The sequence below is a fragment of the Apodemus sylvaticus genome, chromosome 4 (genome assembly GCF_947179515.1).
Source record: "Apodemus sylvaticus chromosome 4, mApoSyl1.1, whole genome shotgun sequence".
Classification (NCBI taxonomy): Eukaryota; Metazoa; Chordata; class Mammalia; order Rodentia; family Muridae; genus Apodemus; species Apodemus sylvaticus.
Genome location: NC_067475.1, coordinates 142,507,638 through 142,525,516, shown reverse-complemented (window position 1 = coordinate 142,525,516; position 17,879 = coordinate 142,507,638). Strand labels below are relative to the sequence as shown.

Here is a 17,879-nt window from a genome sequence, read left to right as displayed (position 1 = left end):
GTTCACTCTTCCTGTCTTTCCATACAAGAGGAAGATTTGTGACTTTTTTCCCCTATTCTAGAAGCCATTGCCGTTGGACATAGGGAATAAAAAATTAAATGTGGCCCACACTTTACTCAGGTAATATGCAACAAGGCGTGGACTTAGGAATAGAGACAAGTAGAGTGTTACTGGGCATTTAGGGACCTCAAAGGTCACATAACCATGAGTTGGTTGAATCTATGCGTCACAGACAGTAACCATTCCTTAGGGATTGTCCGGTAGCTTGGTGTGCTTGAGTTCTGGAGGGGAAAAAAGGTGTTAATTTATTTAAAGGATTCTGTAAAAGGATCCGTACAAAATGAAATAATGTTTCTTCTATTCTAGTTTACCTACGATGCCAGCCTGAAGAATAAGCTCAAACTGCAGGCTTTGATCTACCCGGTCCTGCAGGCTTTGGATTTCAACACACCCTCTTACCAGCAGAGCAAGAACACTCCCATCCTGCCGCGCCACGTCATGGTCAGGTACTGGGTAGACTACTTCAAGGGCAACTACGACTTCGTAGAGGCGATGATTGCGAACAATCACACTTCCCTTGACGTAGAACGGGCTGCAGCCCTCAGGGCCCGTCTCGACTGGACCTCCTTGTTGCCCTCATCCATCAAAAAGAACTACAAGCCTGTCCTGCAGACCACAGGGGACGCCAGGATCGTCAGGGAGATCCCCCAGCTGCTCGATGCCGCGGCCTCTCCGCTCGTCGCAGAGCAGGAAGTGCTGCAGGCTCTCCCCAAGACCTACATCCTCACGTGCGAGCATGACGTCCTGCGCGACGACGGGATCATGTACGCCAAGCGCTTGGAGAGCGCGGGGGTGAACGTGACCTTGGACCACTTCGAGGACGGCTTCCATGGTTGTATGATTTTCACAAGCTGGCCGACCAACTTCTCCGTGGGGATCCGGACTAGGAATAGTTACATCCAATGGCTGGATCAAAACCTGTGATGGAGGAGAGTCCTCGGACAGCACGGAGCTCTTGACCTCCGTTTACTTTGGGAAGACCTGCGCATTTCAATCATCTGCACCTTTTCCTCGTTTTGCATTAGTTCTGAAATCTGGACCCTACAGACCTTATGATCCTTTACAGAGTGACTCTGACTCACGCGGTTAAAAAAACGTCTGAACTTGGTTTCCCAAGTGACTTGCTTTTGCTGTTCTTTTTTGAAGCCCAAGTGCTGAGTCGGAATGGCCAGTTTGAGGGGTTAGAAATAGCCTTAGGTCCTGCCTCTGTTGTGTGCGTTCCAGAAGTAGGTTTTGTTTTTTTTTTTTTGTTTTTGGTTTTTTTTTTTTTTTTTTTTTTTGAGACAGGGTTTCTCTGTATAGCCCTGGCTGTCCTGGAACTCACTATGTAGACCAGGCTGGCCTCGAACTCAGAAATCCGCCTGCCTCTGCCTCCCAGAGTGCTGGGATTACAGGCATGTGTCACCGCTGCCCAGCCCAGAAGTAGTTTTAACAGCATTTTTAGGTGAGGTAGTAAATTCCTAGGAACAACAACAGCGACACAACCATGCGCTTTTCTTCCGTTTGCGCAGGTTGGTGTGGGCTGCAGAGCAGAGGCCCGTGGACACCCCGAGGCCAGCCCTTTGGACTGCGTGTCCCCAGCCTCGAGGATGGTGGTGTTTCCTTGTGGGAATTTTGACAGGATTTCTAGCATGACAGATTTCTTCTCAAAAGCTTTTCTTCCTCAGGAGTATTAATTTTCTCAGCTAGATGCTGCAAATTCAGTGAAACTAAAGGGATACTTGAAAGTTACTTTCTACTGCTAAGAAAACGTGAGGCTACGTGCACTGGATGTGTCCTTGGGAAAATCTTTTGGGAACAACCTTATTTAACTGTAGAGTAAGTTTCCTATTATGAAATAAGTAAAGGTAGAAAAATAACAGCCTGTTGTTACTTAAGGATACTCCTGGCATAAATTACTAAAAGTGGTATGTATATATTTGGGATAGAAAGGAAATAAATTATGTTTAATAATAGCTTAAGATGATGAGAAATGCCTTTGTCCATGTTTGGCAGAAAACCCAGTGCATTGAAACTTAACCTTTTCACGGGTAGCTGAAAATGGGACTCTTTTGGTATAGCAGTTGTTTTTTTAAGTTATTTACTGTCAATATATATATAGCTAAATAGGGTTTTTCTAAAAAAATTATAAGAAATTTAAGATAAAAGTTATTTTAAAAAGAAAATTACCATAAAGTTATATCTACATGTACTTTTTGTGAGGAGATAGATAATATAATAGTACCACATGTAAGTAAGGGTCAAAAACTTTGATATTTATGTGCATATGCAAATTAAAATAATTAGATATATGCATATGCAAATTAAAATAATTAGAGACGTTACCTAGTAAGTCATGTTGTACTAGGTACATGACGCTGGTTGGCCATCCTTAATCCAAAATTTTGAGTCAAGTTTTATGATAGAAGTGGAAAATCCCAGTGAACGTTTATTTTGTATATAAAAGCATTAAGCCTATTGTGTGAAGCTACCCTTGGGCTATGCAGGTCCGATGTATAAAAAGCACAAATGTCTCAATTAGATTTGGGTTCCATCCTCAAGATATTTCATTATGTATATTTAAATATTTTAATGTCTAGAAAAAGTAAAACCATGGATACTCTGGTCCAGAGCTGTTCACATGAGGGAGAGCCGACCTGTAGTTTAACAGCCTAGGTAAGACTCATTCTGCCCACGATGGCCAGGGGGACCTCAGGGAGGCCTCGGGTGAAGGGCAGATGCCAGCACTGCCCGTTCCTCTCGGTTCTCCTTCCATTCCTGCCCTGAAGTTCTAACTGCCGAGCCTCACCTTCATAGAAGGTCTTCACTGCCAGTGTGGGCATCTTGGGCATGTTACAGGACTACAGATTAAATATAAGTTGAGCACCCTGCCCTTCTACCTATCACCCCAGCTTCTGCCGATGACCCATGCTGTTTTAAGGGACTGTACGGAGAACACTCAGCCAAGTCATGATCCAGTTCGTCATGAAGAGACTCTATGAAGGGTGGTGCTTCCGGTTTCCGGTTTCCGGTTTTCAGCAACTAGATAACAAGGGAAAATTTGCACACTGACTTTTCATTTATCCTAAAAGCTACTAGCACCTTTATGTACAAAACAATGTAACTGTGTGTGTGTGTGTGTGTGTGTGTGTGTGTGTGTGTATGCATGCTCTGTGCATATGGAAATAACTACACAGGCTATTTTGCTGATGTGTGCGGTATACATATGGAAATATTTGCACAGGCTACCTTGTTGATGTGCCCATGTCACTGGTCTCCCTTTTATCGAAAATCTAAGAATAGAATAATCTATTCTTTGAGGCCTCTTCCAATATTAGTCTTTTCTAAAGTGATTTTTAGTAGGTCATAATTTGGTATATACTAACCTACTCATCTCTGAAGATTGACTTTGCTTATAAATTGTTTTTTTTTAATTGGCCACCTAGCATTAATACCTCTACAGGAATCACATTTAGGATATAAACTGATACTCATCTTCAGTTGAGGTTCTTATGGGGGGGGGTGGGAATCACAGAGTGGTTTTGTTTGTTTGTTTGTTTGCTTGTTTGTTTTTTGAGACAGGGTTTCTCTGTGTAGCCCTGGCTGTCCTGGAACTCACTCTGTAGACCAGGCTGGCCTCGAGCTCAGAAATCCGCCTGCCTCTGCCTCCCAAGTGCTGGGATTAAAGGCATGTGCCACCTCTGCCTGGCTCACAGAATGTTTTTTTTTTTTTGTTTGTTTTGTTTTTTGTTGTTGTTGTTGGTTTTTTTTACATTTGGTTTTTTCGAGGCAGGGTTTCTCTGTGTAGCCCTGGCTGTCCTGGCACTCACTCTGTAGACCAGGCTGGCCTCGAATTCAGAAATCCGCCTGCCCTCTGCCTCCCAGAGTGCTGGGATTACAGGCGTGCGTCACAGCCGCTCGGCTCAGAATGTTTTTTTAAAACCTGATATTTTTGTTCCTCCTTGAGTGACAGCCATCTTCTCAAGGTGCTGGGCACGGAACCCCAGGCCTTACATGCTTGGCAAGTGCTTTACCCCCGAGCAACCCCCGAACCTCCATTCCTGGTCTCTTCTGCACCATTTAAAGGTGGGAACTATATTTTGACTTTATCTACCTCTGAGAAAGAGGAAAATGTAATTATTCACAGAGTTTCTCAAAATGGCATTTCTTGTCCCAAACTATGAGCCAAATTCTGCAGAAATCGTGGTCAGTAAATGGGGGCAGATGTCTGAAGAGGTCTCAAAGATGCAAAGAGAACATGGGGGCAGAGGGGCCACCCACGTGTCTGGTGACAGATGTGAGATTCATTGTTCTTTAGGGTTTTATTCTTACAGGTGTGTGGCTCTCTCCAGCCTGATCTCTTCAGCCTCAGACAGCCTGGCTTCGCTTTCCCGTGTTATGAAAAGGTCACACTTTGGAATACTGAAGGGAAGTCCTGAGGTGTTGCCGAGTGCGGTGAGCACCTCTTGGTGTTTTCACGTTCATTTGTGAGGATTCGTCGACTTACCGAATGACCAACGGAATGTTTTGTGCATGACCTTTTAACCTTTGATTTTTGCCAATTCCCCACTGCAAAGGGGAAGGCAGATTTTATGAAGAGTTTTAAGAATAAATACATTTTATAGAATGAAAACCCAGTATGATAACTGGGGAAGTTTATTTATGCTTGCAATCTTGTTTGGAAATAAAATGGGTCCATCTGGAAACACGCCTCTGGTCCTTCCCTTGCCTGCACTGTCTGGTTCTTGGAACCGCTGACTCCTTCCTTTCTTTGTATCCAGGTCACAGCCCCAAATCTTCTTCCCCTGGACTAACTGTAACTAATTTTGCCACAGACAGGTGGTTCTGTGTCCCTTCAGATGACACTATTCTCCCCCATTCAAGTGACGCCTTCTGTGGACGGGCTGTAGAGTCCCATGTCTGTCCTCAGTGCTGCTATTAGAAAAGATGAGTGTGGTCTTGAACCATCTCAGCCAAAGAAGTATCAGTAGTGAAAATGAGTACTAACGCAGGCTGTGTTTCCCCATTTCGTTCTGTTATTGTATTTCGTACTTGAATGTCTTATGCTAAGTTCTGATGCTGGGAAGGGCCATGACCAAGGCAGCTGTTAAAAGACAAAATAACTTAGGGGCGGGGCTTGCTCACAGCCTCAGAGGTTTAGTCCGTTATCAGCATGATACATTACATTCCATTCTCTGGCTCCCAGAGGCTTGTGGCCATATCACACTGTGAAAATGCGTTCAGTCCACCTTCAAAAGTTGACCCGTCCAGCAGGTCCAGTTATTCCCAGGTCCCGAAGGGGTACTACCTGAGGATCAAAAATGAGGGGGAGAGAGAAAGGAAGCCAAGCATGCTAAGAAAGACAAGTCAGTCTGGGTTGTGCCATGGCTTCATTTAATGGCGGGGAGGTAAGTGGGTTTTAAGGCTTACAGAGAAGGAATTGACCTTCACACCAGACAAAGGAGGGAAAGGCTAAGATACCCCTAGGGGTTGAAGCAGGAAGCAAGCGAGGAGGTCATCTGGTCATCTGGAGAGGACACCCAGAGTTAACGCAGGCAGGTACATTCCGTGGTTAGGGCAGGAACATCTTGTGGTATTCTCGGAATCTTCTCACACCGATAGCTCACGGGGAAGGTTCTAGTTAATTGTTCTTATATTTTAGCAGCCACCACCTTAGGGCCATGAGTAAGCATTAGTCCGAATAGCTCAGGATGACTTCCCACATCTCCTTTTTTCTTTCTTAAATTGGGGAGTGGCTATGGAAAGAGGGTCGGTGGAGAGCCTGTTTTAGGCTATGTGGTTTTGCCCCCACGTCCGCAGTAACTAGGCCTTTTTAGATCCTAGTAGGGCAGGGCCTCTGCCTTAGGCTATGTAAGTTGCATCCACTCCTGGCATCACATCCCACTCCAATGGCTTAATCAGGCCCTTGGTGGGTGTGATGGGCATCCAGGTAGCGGACTCACAATAATCCCGTCTTGGAGTCACCCTGCAGCCAATAGGTGGTGTGCATCTGGCTCGTGGCACCACAATATTTCCCATCATTGGCTACTCCACAGCTTAAGGCCCTCAGCCACTATTAGGAGCCAGAGGTCACCCTCCCTGGCATTGACGTTTCTACTGCTTAGGAACCAAGAAAGCTCTATGCCTGCAGCAAGGGTAGAGAACTGAAGGCCGATGGTTGCTACTTCCGCGTCGGCGGAAGAGAGGTTTTCGGCTGAGTCTTGGATGTCCAGCTGATGATAGTGGGCTGCAACTGGTCTGTTTATGGCAGAATCGATCTGTGATTTAACAAAACTGGTTAATCTGTTAAAGGCCCAGGGGCCAAATGACAAAAGCAACAAAAGACCCAGGAGGGGCCCCAAAAGGCTAGGGAGCAAGGTGGAGAGCCAGGGAGAAGTCTCAGCATCAGCATACTCTGGCAGCTAGCATGTTCCTTCAGCATCCTGTAGAAAGAACACAAACATGCCTCTTCTCTACACTTAGAGTTCCCTGGCATTAAAATTTTTAAATTTTTGTGGTATATAGAGATGTAATTCTCCCTTCTTTTATTATAAAAATATTGTTGTAAAGTTCTATGGGCCTGTTCCATAATATCTTGCCTCTGCAAATTATGAGGAATCTCAGTAATATGACTAATATTAGATTATAAATAAAACATCTCAAATGACTGACTATAATAATCAGTTATAATATCTGTCTTAATCTGATTTGGAACATTCAGTATAAAAATAATATATGTAAAAACAGTTATAACTAGAAAGCTTGAAAAGCTGTCAATGGTCATATGTATATTTTGATTAATTTTTTGAATTGCATTTGTATAAATAATTGAAAAAGTTAAGAATTAGTAGCATAAAAGAAACAATTTCAAGCAATTGTAAGCCATGAGTTATATATATATTATTAATATATAAATCAAAAGTTTGATTTTTAACATTTTAAAAGAACAGCTACAGCACCCAATTCAATTATCTGTGCTGAAGCAAGGGGACACTCAAAAGAATAAACATGTGATCTAATTATATGAGCTTTACTCCCATAGTAGATGCATTTTTATAGGATGATGTATAAATCTATAACAATAAAAACATGTATGGAGGTATATTTTTAACAATTTATCTTTTAGATAACAATTATTAATTTTGCCTAAAAAAGGCTTGCCATGTAATAGATCAACCATCAATGTTTTGTAATAACCAATTTGATTGCTGTTTGAAACAAGGAACAAACGTTTTTTTACCTTGAAAACAGGTTTAGGTCTTCCACGGGCAAGCTTAAGATGAGGTTAATATAAGATAAAGCCAATTAATATATCCTAAATCCTTTAAAAATCATTTATGTAAAAACTCTAAAGGCCTATGGTTAGGAGAAAAGGCCTGTAATGAACATTTCATGAACATTATATACTGAAGAATTTAAGATCCTAGCTTCTTGTATTGAGATAGAGACAAAATATCTTTTCTCACTTAAGGTAAGGCTACTCGCCATTCCTTAAAGAAAAAAACCTTCTAATGAAATTGTTTTATTGCTTCTTTAGAGTTAGAAGCAGATGCTTTTATAATTGTCAGAATTTAAAGCAAAAAACATTCTATACATTTTGTATGGAGTAGACAGGCCAAATGTTAATGCCTTATTGACCTTTTATAGATTTTAACTGTATTTTAAACCACACCTGGATAAGGATGTAAGGAATGTCCTTTTAGCCAGACTTTCCCTAGTTGAGGCCTGTAAGGCAAAAATAGTTTTTCACAAGTTTCCACTGAGGCAGCCCCAAGCCTTGCATTAACTCAAATGTAAATTCCTCTTTTTTTTTCCCCCAAGGACCCACCTTGGGTCCTAGGCTAGGACATTACTTGTGCTTCCTCAAACTTAACCACCTTCTAATCTGAGCTTTTTATCTAAGACCAGACCCAAACCCGCCCGTCCAGTCCAGCAAGGACACCTTGAGGATTGAATAACCAAAGGAACCTGCAATTCCAGGATTCCGGGAAAGATCCTAGTTTCACTGTAGTCAAAGGAGCCTGTTTGATATCAAATAAATTTCCACTGAGATCTCCCTTTTAATTTTGGAGGGTTAAATTTTGCTTCTACCATTGTAGCCTATAAACTTGTGGAAAAGTAGCAATGGGCCTAAAATGGCCACAGCTGTATCATACTTAAAATTATCTTAATTACAAAATATGTTAAGAATCATAAGCCTTTAACAAGGCTGTAAACTTAAAACTGCAGCCAATGACACACTGGCAATTTTTATTGTAACTCAATTTTTCCTTGCAATATTAGAGCACAACTGCAACTTTGGAAGCAAATTCCAATTTTAAACAATCTATTTTCTTTAAAATCAAAGGCAAACATATTATCTTTACAGCACAAGGTTTGTCTGCCTGTTCTTATGTTCAAGTGTATGACAGTGTAACTTATTAAAGAGACATTATTTTAAATCATATTTCTTATAAGTCCAATCTCCAGGCCAAGATTCACACGAAACACCATGCCAATTGAGAAGCATCTTAGAGGCCTGTATTTCCTGGGTTATGTCATGCCGCGTGTAGCTAGTTAAGATGGCTCTGACACTGAATCGCCAGTTTTAAACAAACCTTTTCTTAATAACACTATACCTTTTAAATCATAGCCAATTAATTTATTACTCTATAGTAAAGATATGTAAAACCTTATACCATTAAGACCTAATTAAAAACAAGAATAAAGCGATTACACAAATTTTATGAGTTAAACCAGAGTTTTCCCAAACTGGAGGTTATTGGTTCTCTAAGAGAAAAGTTGAGCACGTTGCCGCTGCCGGGTCTACCGGCTTATGGCCTGCAGAATTCCAGGGTCCCTCCAAGCTGGAGCAAGGCCAAGTAACTTTGAGGCGCTAGCACTCTGCCTCTGGCCGCTCGCCAGGGCCAATTGCCCATGGTCTGCAGAGTTCAGGGCTTTCTCTGGCCGCTGTTATTGCCTGTGCCCTGCGCGCCGTGCGCGCTGCCCTGTGCTCTGCCTCCCAAGTGCTGGGATTAAAGGTGTGCGCCACCATTGTCTGCTGCTGCATATATATATTTTTTTTTCTTTAGCTGTGTTTTACTCCTACTTATGAATGTGAGGCACCTCAAATTAGCCTCCTCTGTGTAAACTAGGCTGACAGGACTGCCAGCAAATAAAGCTTTTTTTTTTTTTTTTTTTTTTTTTTACCATTTTTTTCTTTTTAACATAAAACATAAAAACGACCAAACATTCAGCCAAACAAAACAATGGACAACACAAATTGACACACATATAGACAAGTTTTGGTGCACCAAAAGACAAACAACAGACAACGAGGGAACTTGATGTCCCAAAGAGATCCAAATATCTTAACCTGAACTAAAGAGCTCTCCAGTAGGTTTCAGAGAGAAAACAGGATGTCTCCCATTTTCCTGTCCTCACCAGGAGAGTTTTGAAATAGCTTCCAACCATTTTTTTTAAATACCATGTCCTACACATGGACAAACTGCTTTTCTGAAACCTGCTTTTTCTCTTGTTTAAGATTTAGCAAGGGGGAAGGAGGATGCCTAGTCGAACACACACACCTGTGGAGAGGGAAGAAGAGCCCAGGAATTTCTCTGCAGTCCAGGTCTCTGCTGCTCGTGAGAGGTTTTTCTCTGGCCGCCTCAGCAGCAGTTTCTGACTTCTACCTGCATGGGTCTCCCCTGTCCATTTCTGCCTAGTCCCTGTCCAGGGAGATAGCCCTGGGAGAGCATTTGTTGAGCAATAACCTCATTGGGACCACACATAAGGACTTTCATTTGAGAGAGAATGTCTCTTCCCCAGAGGTTAACAGGCAGACCAGGGACCACGAAGGGCTGAGTAGAGCCAGTATTTCCCTCACTGTCCTCCCAAGTCAGCAACTATGAGCTCTGGAGAATATTTTTAGATTGTCCAATCCCCTGCAGATGGGTCAGAGAGGCTTGCAATGGCCAAGCAGGGAGCCAAGCACATTGCGAGATCACAGTAGAATCGGCACCTGAGTCTAAGATGCCCTCAAAGCTTTTACCATTTATTTTAAGGCTGAGTATAGGACGATCTCTGGTGATTGCCTGGACCCAGTAAAGGTCTGAGGAACCTGGCTGAGAGGAGCCGCGCTGCCTGCCTATCGCTGGGTATAGGGTGGCAGGCCACGTGGAGGGGCTTGTTTTGGCTCTGGCTTTTTCTAGGCATTTGACTTTGAAATAAATCTTAGAGTTACCATTTGCACTCTGAATGAGCCCCCAGTAACTAAAGAATGTATCAGACATTGGTTCACCTGTACCTGTTTTCAAAATCTTATTAATTTCTTTACCAACCCTATTCCATGTTAGCGGGTGAATGTCAGGTCCACTTAAAACCAACCAAGGACATTTATCATGACAAAACAAAAAGACCTTGATTAAATCTTTTTTCTTAACTCTTACTCCTCTCTCCCTGAATGATTGCTTGATTTCTCCTATAAATCAAGCCTCTTTAGACTCTTTTAATAATTGTTTCCCCATGACAATCGGACGACAATGTTTGGCCACTTACCTGCCCCTCCAGCGACGCACGAGCAATGCGGTCTGTGGGGTCCTTGATTCCTTTTCCCGGGATTTCTCCTCCGTCGTCCGGTAGTTAACCGTACTTCGGGTCCCTGGTTTGGGCGCCACTATGACCCGTCCAGCAGGTCCAGTTATTCCCGGGTCCCGAAGGGGCACTACCTGAGGGTCAAAAATGGGGGGGAGAGAAAAGGGAAGCCAAGCACGCTAACAAAATCAGAGTCAGTCTGGGTTGTGTCAAGGCTTCCTTTAATGTCAGGGAGGTAAGTGGGTTTTAAGGCTTACAGAGAAGGAAATAACCTTCACACCAGACAAAGGAGGGAAGGGCAGAGACACCCCTAGGGGTTGAAGCAGGAAGCAAGCGAGGAGGTCATCTGGTCATCTGGAGAGGACACCCAGAGTTAACGCAGGCAGGTACATTCCGTGGTTAGGGCAGGAACATCTTGTGGTATTCTCGGAATCTTCTCACACTGATAGCTCAAGGAGAAGGCTCTAGTTAATTGTTCTCATATTTTAGCAGCCACCACCTTAGGGCCATGAGTAAACATTAGTCCGAATAGCTCAGGATGGCTTCCCACAAAAAGTCCCCATAGCCTTCCAATCTCAACACAATTTCAAAGACCAAAAAATCTCTTCTGAATCTCTTCTGGCAATCTTTTAATGGACAACCCCCCCCCCAATGTAAAATAAAAAACAAAAGGCAGATCACATGCTTCCAACATATGGCACGGGATATGCATTACCATTCCAAAGGGGAGGAGAGGCAGTGTAGTGGCTCAAAGCAAGATTGAAAACCAGCTGAGCAATCTCCAAATTCTGTTTTCATGTCTGAATCTCGTCAAAGCTCTCTTCAGATCTCCAACTCCTTTCAGCCTTGTTGACAACACATTTCTACCTCCTGGGCTGGTTCTACATGTTAACAGGTTTCCTTGGCTGTGGCATCTCCATCATCTGGGGGTTTCCAGGGAAGTCCAGGCCTCACCCTCATACTTCACACATGGCCTCTCTGGGCCTCCATGCAGTGATACCTCTGACATATGCCTGGTCTCAGCAGCTTTCCTAAGATGGAGAGGGAGATTCCATAACCTCCGTGATGGTTTGTATATGCTAGACCCAGGGAGCGGCACTATTTGGAGTTGTGGTCCTGTTGGAGTAGGTGTGTCACCGTGGCATGGGCTTTAAGACCCTCCTCCTAGCTGTCTGGAAGTCAGGCTTCTGCTAGCAGCCTTCAGATGAAGTTGTACAAGTCTCAGCTCCTCCTGCACCATGCCTGCCTGGATGCTGCCAAGTTCCTGCCTTCATGATAATGGACTGAACCTCAGAACCTGTAAGCCAGCCCCAATGAAATATTCTTATAAGAGTTGCCTTGGTCATGGTGTCTGTTCACAGCAGTAAAATCCTAACTAAGACAACCTCTGTCTTCTAGCTTTGACTCTAAAGCCAGAGCCACGTGGCTGAAGCTGCCAAGTTCTGCTTCTTGCTGGAGTTGGACTTGTCCCCTTTGTCAGTTTGATCAGCACCAGCGTTCCTCCCTGACGTCACTACTCACTCTATTCCATTTCATTGGTCTTTTCTTTAAACCCTCTTTCCCTCCGTCCACTGGACTTAGCTTCTTTATACTCTTTGTTACTTCTTCCTGTTGTGTTCCGTAGCTGCCTGCGGCTACTATGAACTGGGTTGCTGGAACAGAAGCTGAGGGATAGATGGGGAAGGGACGAAAAGAATGAGGCCAGGATGATAGTTTACCCATCAAGGCCCCAACTTTAATTGAGGTCAGACCTTTTAACAGTTTGGGCAAAGCCCCTCCCCCCAGACTCCGGACTGAGTTCCGGTGAAGGTCTGCCTTCACCTGGCAGTCCTTTACTCTGGCAGCTGGGTAGGTCACCTGCTAAATTCAGGAATTTGTAGACCCGGAGGAACAATGAACTTAACCTTCACTCTGAGCTTCTCCACCCTAGGATAAAAATTCCTGCTGTAACCTACTTTCCTATATTCCTACTCAGATTCCTGCCCGAAGCCAGGGATTGTCCTTGGCCAATGTCAAGTTCCTATATAGCTCTGTACATCTTCCCCCAGACTATACATTTTTTATTTCTCATTGTCCAGCTGGCTCCTTTTCACTAGAGATCTGTAAAGGACTGGCCACTAACGGCCACACAACATAATCAATTCTAAAGTATCCTGAAATCTCCTCTGCCAGTGCCATTGGTTGAAAACTCTCTAATGTAGCCACAGGAAGATTTTGGGGGAAAGTGGGAGGATGAGGGCAAAAAGCAACATTCTTCCCAAAATATAATAACTCTGTAAGCAATTTACTAAATATTCTTTCCCCCTGACACCTCTTGATCTGGGCTGTCATAATAGCTACATTACTCTGAGCACCATTGTCTTCCACACTCTCTTGGGATGGCCCGTTGAAAGTGTTCAACTGCCTTTCTAATCCAAAGTCCCAAAGTTTATATTTCTAGAACAAACAGCATGGTCAGGCATGCCACAGTAATACCCCACTTCTGGTACCAAATTCTGTTTCAGTCACTGTTCTATTGTTCTGAAGAGACACTATGACCAAGCCAACTGTTACAAGATAAAGTATTTAATTGGGTGCTTGCTTGTTGTTTCAGAGGTTTAATTCAGTATCATCACATTGGAGAGCATGACTAGGCATGCAGGATCTATCCAAGAGCTGTATTCTGATCCATAGGCAGAGAGAGACAGAAACAGAAGGACAGACAGACAGACATACAGACTGACTGACTCTGGGCTTGACATGGGCTTTTGAAACTTCCAAACCGACCTCCAGAAACACACTTCCTCCAACAAGCTACACCTCTTAATCCTAACCCTTTCATATGATGCAGCATCAAGGTAATCAAATATATGAGCTTATGGAAGCCATTCTTGTTCAATCTATAACAAATATAGGCATGGAGAAAGTTTTCTCTCTGGATTGATTTGTCTAAATTGGTATCTGTGGTGGTTTGGATAGGAATGACCTCACACACATGTGTTTGAATACTTGGTCTATGGTGTGGCCTTGTTAGAGTAGGTGTGGCTTTGTTGGAAGAACTCTGTCACTAGGGGGTGGTCTCTGAGATCTCAGAATCTCAAGCTGGTTCTCTGCCCGATGCCTGCAGATCCAGATGTAGAACTCTCTGCTCTTTCTCCAGTACCAAGCCTGCCTGCTGCCATGCTTCCTGCCATGATGATAATGGACGGAAATTCTGAAACGCTAAGCCGGTCCCAATTAAATGTTTTCCTTTATAAGAATTGCCATGGTTACAATGTCTCTTCACTGCGATAAAGTCCTAACTAAGACCATATCAGATAGTCACATACCACTTGACACATGCCTGCAATACTAGCCTTCACTGTGCAGGGAAAAGGCAGGTTTGAGACCTTGGCACACATATGAAAAAGAGGCTCCTACATAATGTACAAATTAGGCTTTCTTGTTAATTTAGAGTTATTTTCATGCTGTTCAATGAAACCTCTGGTGCATGGTGTATTTTGCTGGAAAATTACCAGTGGGGTGCTAGGGATGCTAGGGGGCTGGTAGAGGGCCTGTCTGACATCACACAGGGCCCCGGACTTAACCCAGCATGGTGGGACATGCCTGTGTTCTCAGCACCTGGAGATCCAGGTCGGGTGCTTGGAAATTCAGGGTCATCCTTGAACATGCATAGGGAGTTTGAGGCTAGCCTGGGCTACATTAAGACCCTATCTCAAAAGGAACCAAAACAACAGCAACAACAAAATTAAGATCACTAATAGTTCTAACCATTTCTTCTGTGGGACTTTAAAATAGGACCCAGCACAATTGTTTTGTTTTCAGACAATTTGAGGTGTCTTCTAAACCTTCTGTTTAATATTGTTTTAAAAATTGTTTATATTATAATTTTTTATTCATTTTTGTGTATGTGTGTCTGTTTCTAGTCGTCACTATGTCATGACACCTGTGTGAGGTCAGAGCATGTCCTTTGGGAGTCTGTTCTCTCCTTTCACAATGGGACCCCCAAACCTGGATTGTAAGGTTTGGTGACAGACACTTTTTAACCACTGAACCATCTTGCCAGCCCCTAATACTGTTTTCATTCTCTTTTTATGCCTTTCCCCCTCCCTCTCTCCCCTGAGCAGTACCTTATGTTTTCTGATGAAGTCACTATTTAATTATCTAGGATATTGCTTTTACGATCAGGGTACCCAGTTACAACGATTGAAAAAGTCATTTTTTGATTAAATATCCATGGCTCGTTCAACCATATCGCTCAGCACATAATTTTACCTTGTTGGACAATAGGAGGGACTGGAGACATCATCTACCTATTTTGGAGGGTTTACTTTGTGGACACTTGGTGCAAACCTTCCCTCCTCTGGGAAGCCCCGCCTTCGGGGAGACTGCGCATGCGCGTTCCCTCTCGCCCCTGCCTTTAGCGGGCCTTTGCGCTCCGGGGTCGTGTTTGCTCTCTCACATCTCAGTTTGAAATAAATGATTTCTGTGCTCCTTTCCTTCGCCCTGTGCAGCTTCTGTGAGCAGGGACCTTTTCTGTCATTTCGATTTCATCAATGTTTAAGCACATAGCAAACTTTAATTTTTGAGACATAGTCTTATGTAGCCCAGGCTGGCCTCAATCTTTCTTTGTAGCTGGGGATGACCTTGGACTTCTTAGTCCTTATTCCTCTACCTCCTGAGGGCTGGAATTAGGGTTGAGTGTCACCATGCCCAGTTTAGCAGAGCAGACTTTAAAAATAATGTTTGTTGTTGAAAAATTCTCCCCAAGGAAAAAATTCATTTTGTCAGAATTATGTAATTATTCTCTGTGCTTCTACAGGTAATGAGTTAGGGTCAAATACAGTTAAGGCAGGGTGACATGAGGGTCAGATGTACAAGGCCATCCTTGACTACACAGGAAGTTCATGGCCAGGTTTGGCTACTGAGGCTCTGCTGAACAGAGACAAGAGACTTACCTACAAAACCAAGATAATTTATGAAAAATAAAAATACTGACTTTTGTGTATTTAAGGCAAACCAGCCTTTCCCCCTTCATGGTGTTGGGGTCAGTCTCAGGCCTCAGGTATCCTCAGCATAAGCTACATCCCATACTGTCAGGGCACTATTCCAGGGCCTGTGAGTGAGCACAAAACGTTCCTTGGAAAGACCGAGCATGAGGGACGTAAGTTCAAGGGTTGTGATAAACCTTCTACCACACGAGGTTCGGACACACACTCAGCTGCCGTGCTGGGCTAGGCTGGGTCTCACAGCACAGCGCTGCCCGGTCAATATCCCTCTCACCTTTGCTTGTTTTATACAGCCCTGCTGCGACTGTTACCTCTTACCCACATCTGAACTTTTAAAATCTGATGTAATTTTTTTATTTTTATTTTTTCGCAATGAGTGTGGTGGCACACACTTTTAGTCCCAGCACTCGGGAGACAGAGGTAGGTAGAGCTCTGTGAGTTCATGGCCAACATGGTCTATGTAGCAAGTTCCAAAGCAACCAGGACTACATAGTGAGGTGAGATGCTATCTCAAAACTAAGCGTGGGTCTCCAGTATTAAACTGAGGTCGTCAAGTTTGGCATTAAGTGAATATACCCAATGGTCCATCTCTGCTTCCTCCCTTTTTAAAATTCATTTCTTTTCTTTTCTTCTTTTATTTTGTTTTTTGTTTTGTTTTTGTTTTTGTTTTTTGTTTTTTTTTTCCAGATAGGGTTTCTCTGTGTAGCCCTGGCTATCCTGGAACTCACTCTGTAGACCAGGCTGGCCTCGAACTCAGAAATCCGCCTGCCTCTGCCTCCCAGAGTGCTGGGATTACAGGCGTGTGCCACCACCACCTGGCTTAAAATTAATTTCTTAATAGGTGTTTATATATCCCAGGCTTCTCTCAAACCCATTGTGTGGCTGAGTGTCAGGTGCAATGTGGCTGCGAGACACAACTGATGCTTGTCCTTGGAAGCTGAGGGTCACTCTGAACTTTGGATCTTCCTGTCTCTGCTGGGATTAGAGTTGTGCTTGCTCCGTTTTACCCAACATTTCTTCTTCTTCTTCTTCTTCTTCTTCTTCTTCTTCTTCTTCTTCTTCTTCTTCTTCTTCTTCTTCTTCTTCTTCTTCTTCTTCTTCTTCTTCTTCTTCTTCTTCTTCTTCTTCTCCTCTTCCTCCTCCTTCTCCTCCTCCTCCTTCTCCTCCTCCTCCTTCTCCTCCTCCTCCTCTTCTTCTATGAGAGAGAGAGAGAGTCTCACATATCCCAATCTGTTCACAAACTCTCTGCGAAGCTGAAGATCAGGCTGTTGGGTGTGTGATTTTCCCACTCCACCTCCACAACGTTGGGTTTACAGGTGTGCGCCGTCACGCCAGGTTTCCATAGCTTCCTGCGTTCTAGGCAAGTGCTCAACAAACTTAGCCGGGTCCCTTCTCTCCCTTCTTGCTGTGTAAGACAGGGTTTCACTTTGTGTCCCATGCTAATTCAGACATACTATGTATGCCCTAGCCCAGGCTAGCCTGGAACTCCGTGTAAGCCTCCTGCCTGAGCCTCCTAGGTCCTGCCGTTTAGGTATGTCCAGTCATTCTTGGTTTATGGGACTTTATTTTTTTTTGCAGATGTTTTCTTTCTATCTAGTGCTTTAAATCTCATTTCATGAAAACACAACAAAACACTGAAGTCAACAATAGACTATAAAGATAAAAAAATAAAAATAAAAATAGAACTGTCTCCAGCAGGTGCCAGCAGAGGGCGCCCGTGAAAGTCACAGTTGCTAGCCAAGTCCTGCATACACTATTTTCCTTACAATTGAAAAGAAAACATTTCCCAGTAGTTTTCTTTTATTTACAAAAGATGAACAAGAAGCCGTGTCATATTTTGTCACAGAATAAATTAAATTATGTATGGTTTGGCAGTAGAGGAAAAATTCTGAATTCTCCTGACTACCTGAAAGAAAATGAGTTTTCCAAACAAACAGACCAGGACTCACCCTGATCCTTTGTTGAATCATGACTCATCCCTCTGCCCACCAAAGGGTTTCAGCTTGTTAACTTTTATATTATTTCCATGGCTTTATTCTAGGTAGATATATTTGCTATCCACTTGGGGGGAAATGGCCTTCTGTGTTTTGAAGGCCTATTCATTGTAGCGGGAGAATACAAGGCCGTTCTGGCTTTGTTGTGCTGTTGGAAGACCCCACGCACACATCACGTTTCCTCAGATGTGATGGAACCACCGCAGAAAATATCAAGCGAGACAAGACTGTGTAGCCTTCCGAAGTCAACACACCAGGTCTGTTCCAGCAAAGCGCAGCAGGGATT

At 43.5% G+C, this 17,879-nt stretch overlaps 1 protein-coding gene across 1 annotated transcript in view; it reads left to right on the top strand.

Moving 5' to 3' along the window:
• Nucleotides 1–4,745, top strand: part of Nceh1 (neutral cholesterol ester hydrolase 1) — a 60,951-nt gene extending 56,206 nt beyond the window's left edge. Inside the window, exon 5 of the mRNA XM_052180726.1 lies at nt 367–4,745. Within this exon, the coding sequence (XP_052036686.1) occupies nt 367–984 (618 nt within the window). The 3' untranslated portion in view covers nt 985–4,745. The remainder of the gene's footprint in view (nt 1–366) is intronic.
• Nucleotides 4,746–17,879: the final 13,134 nt, after the last annotated feature.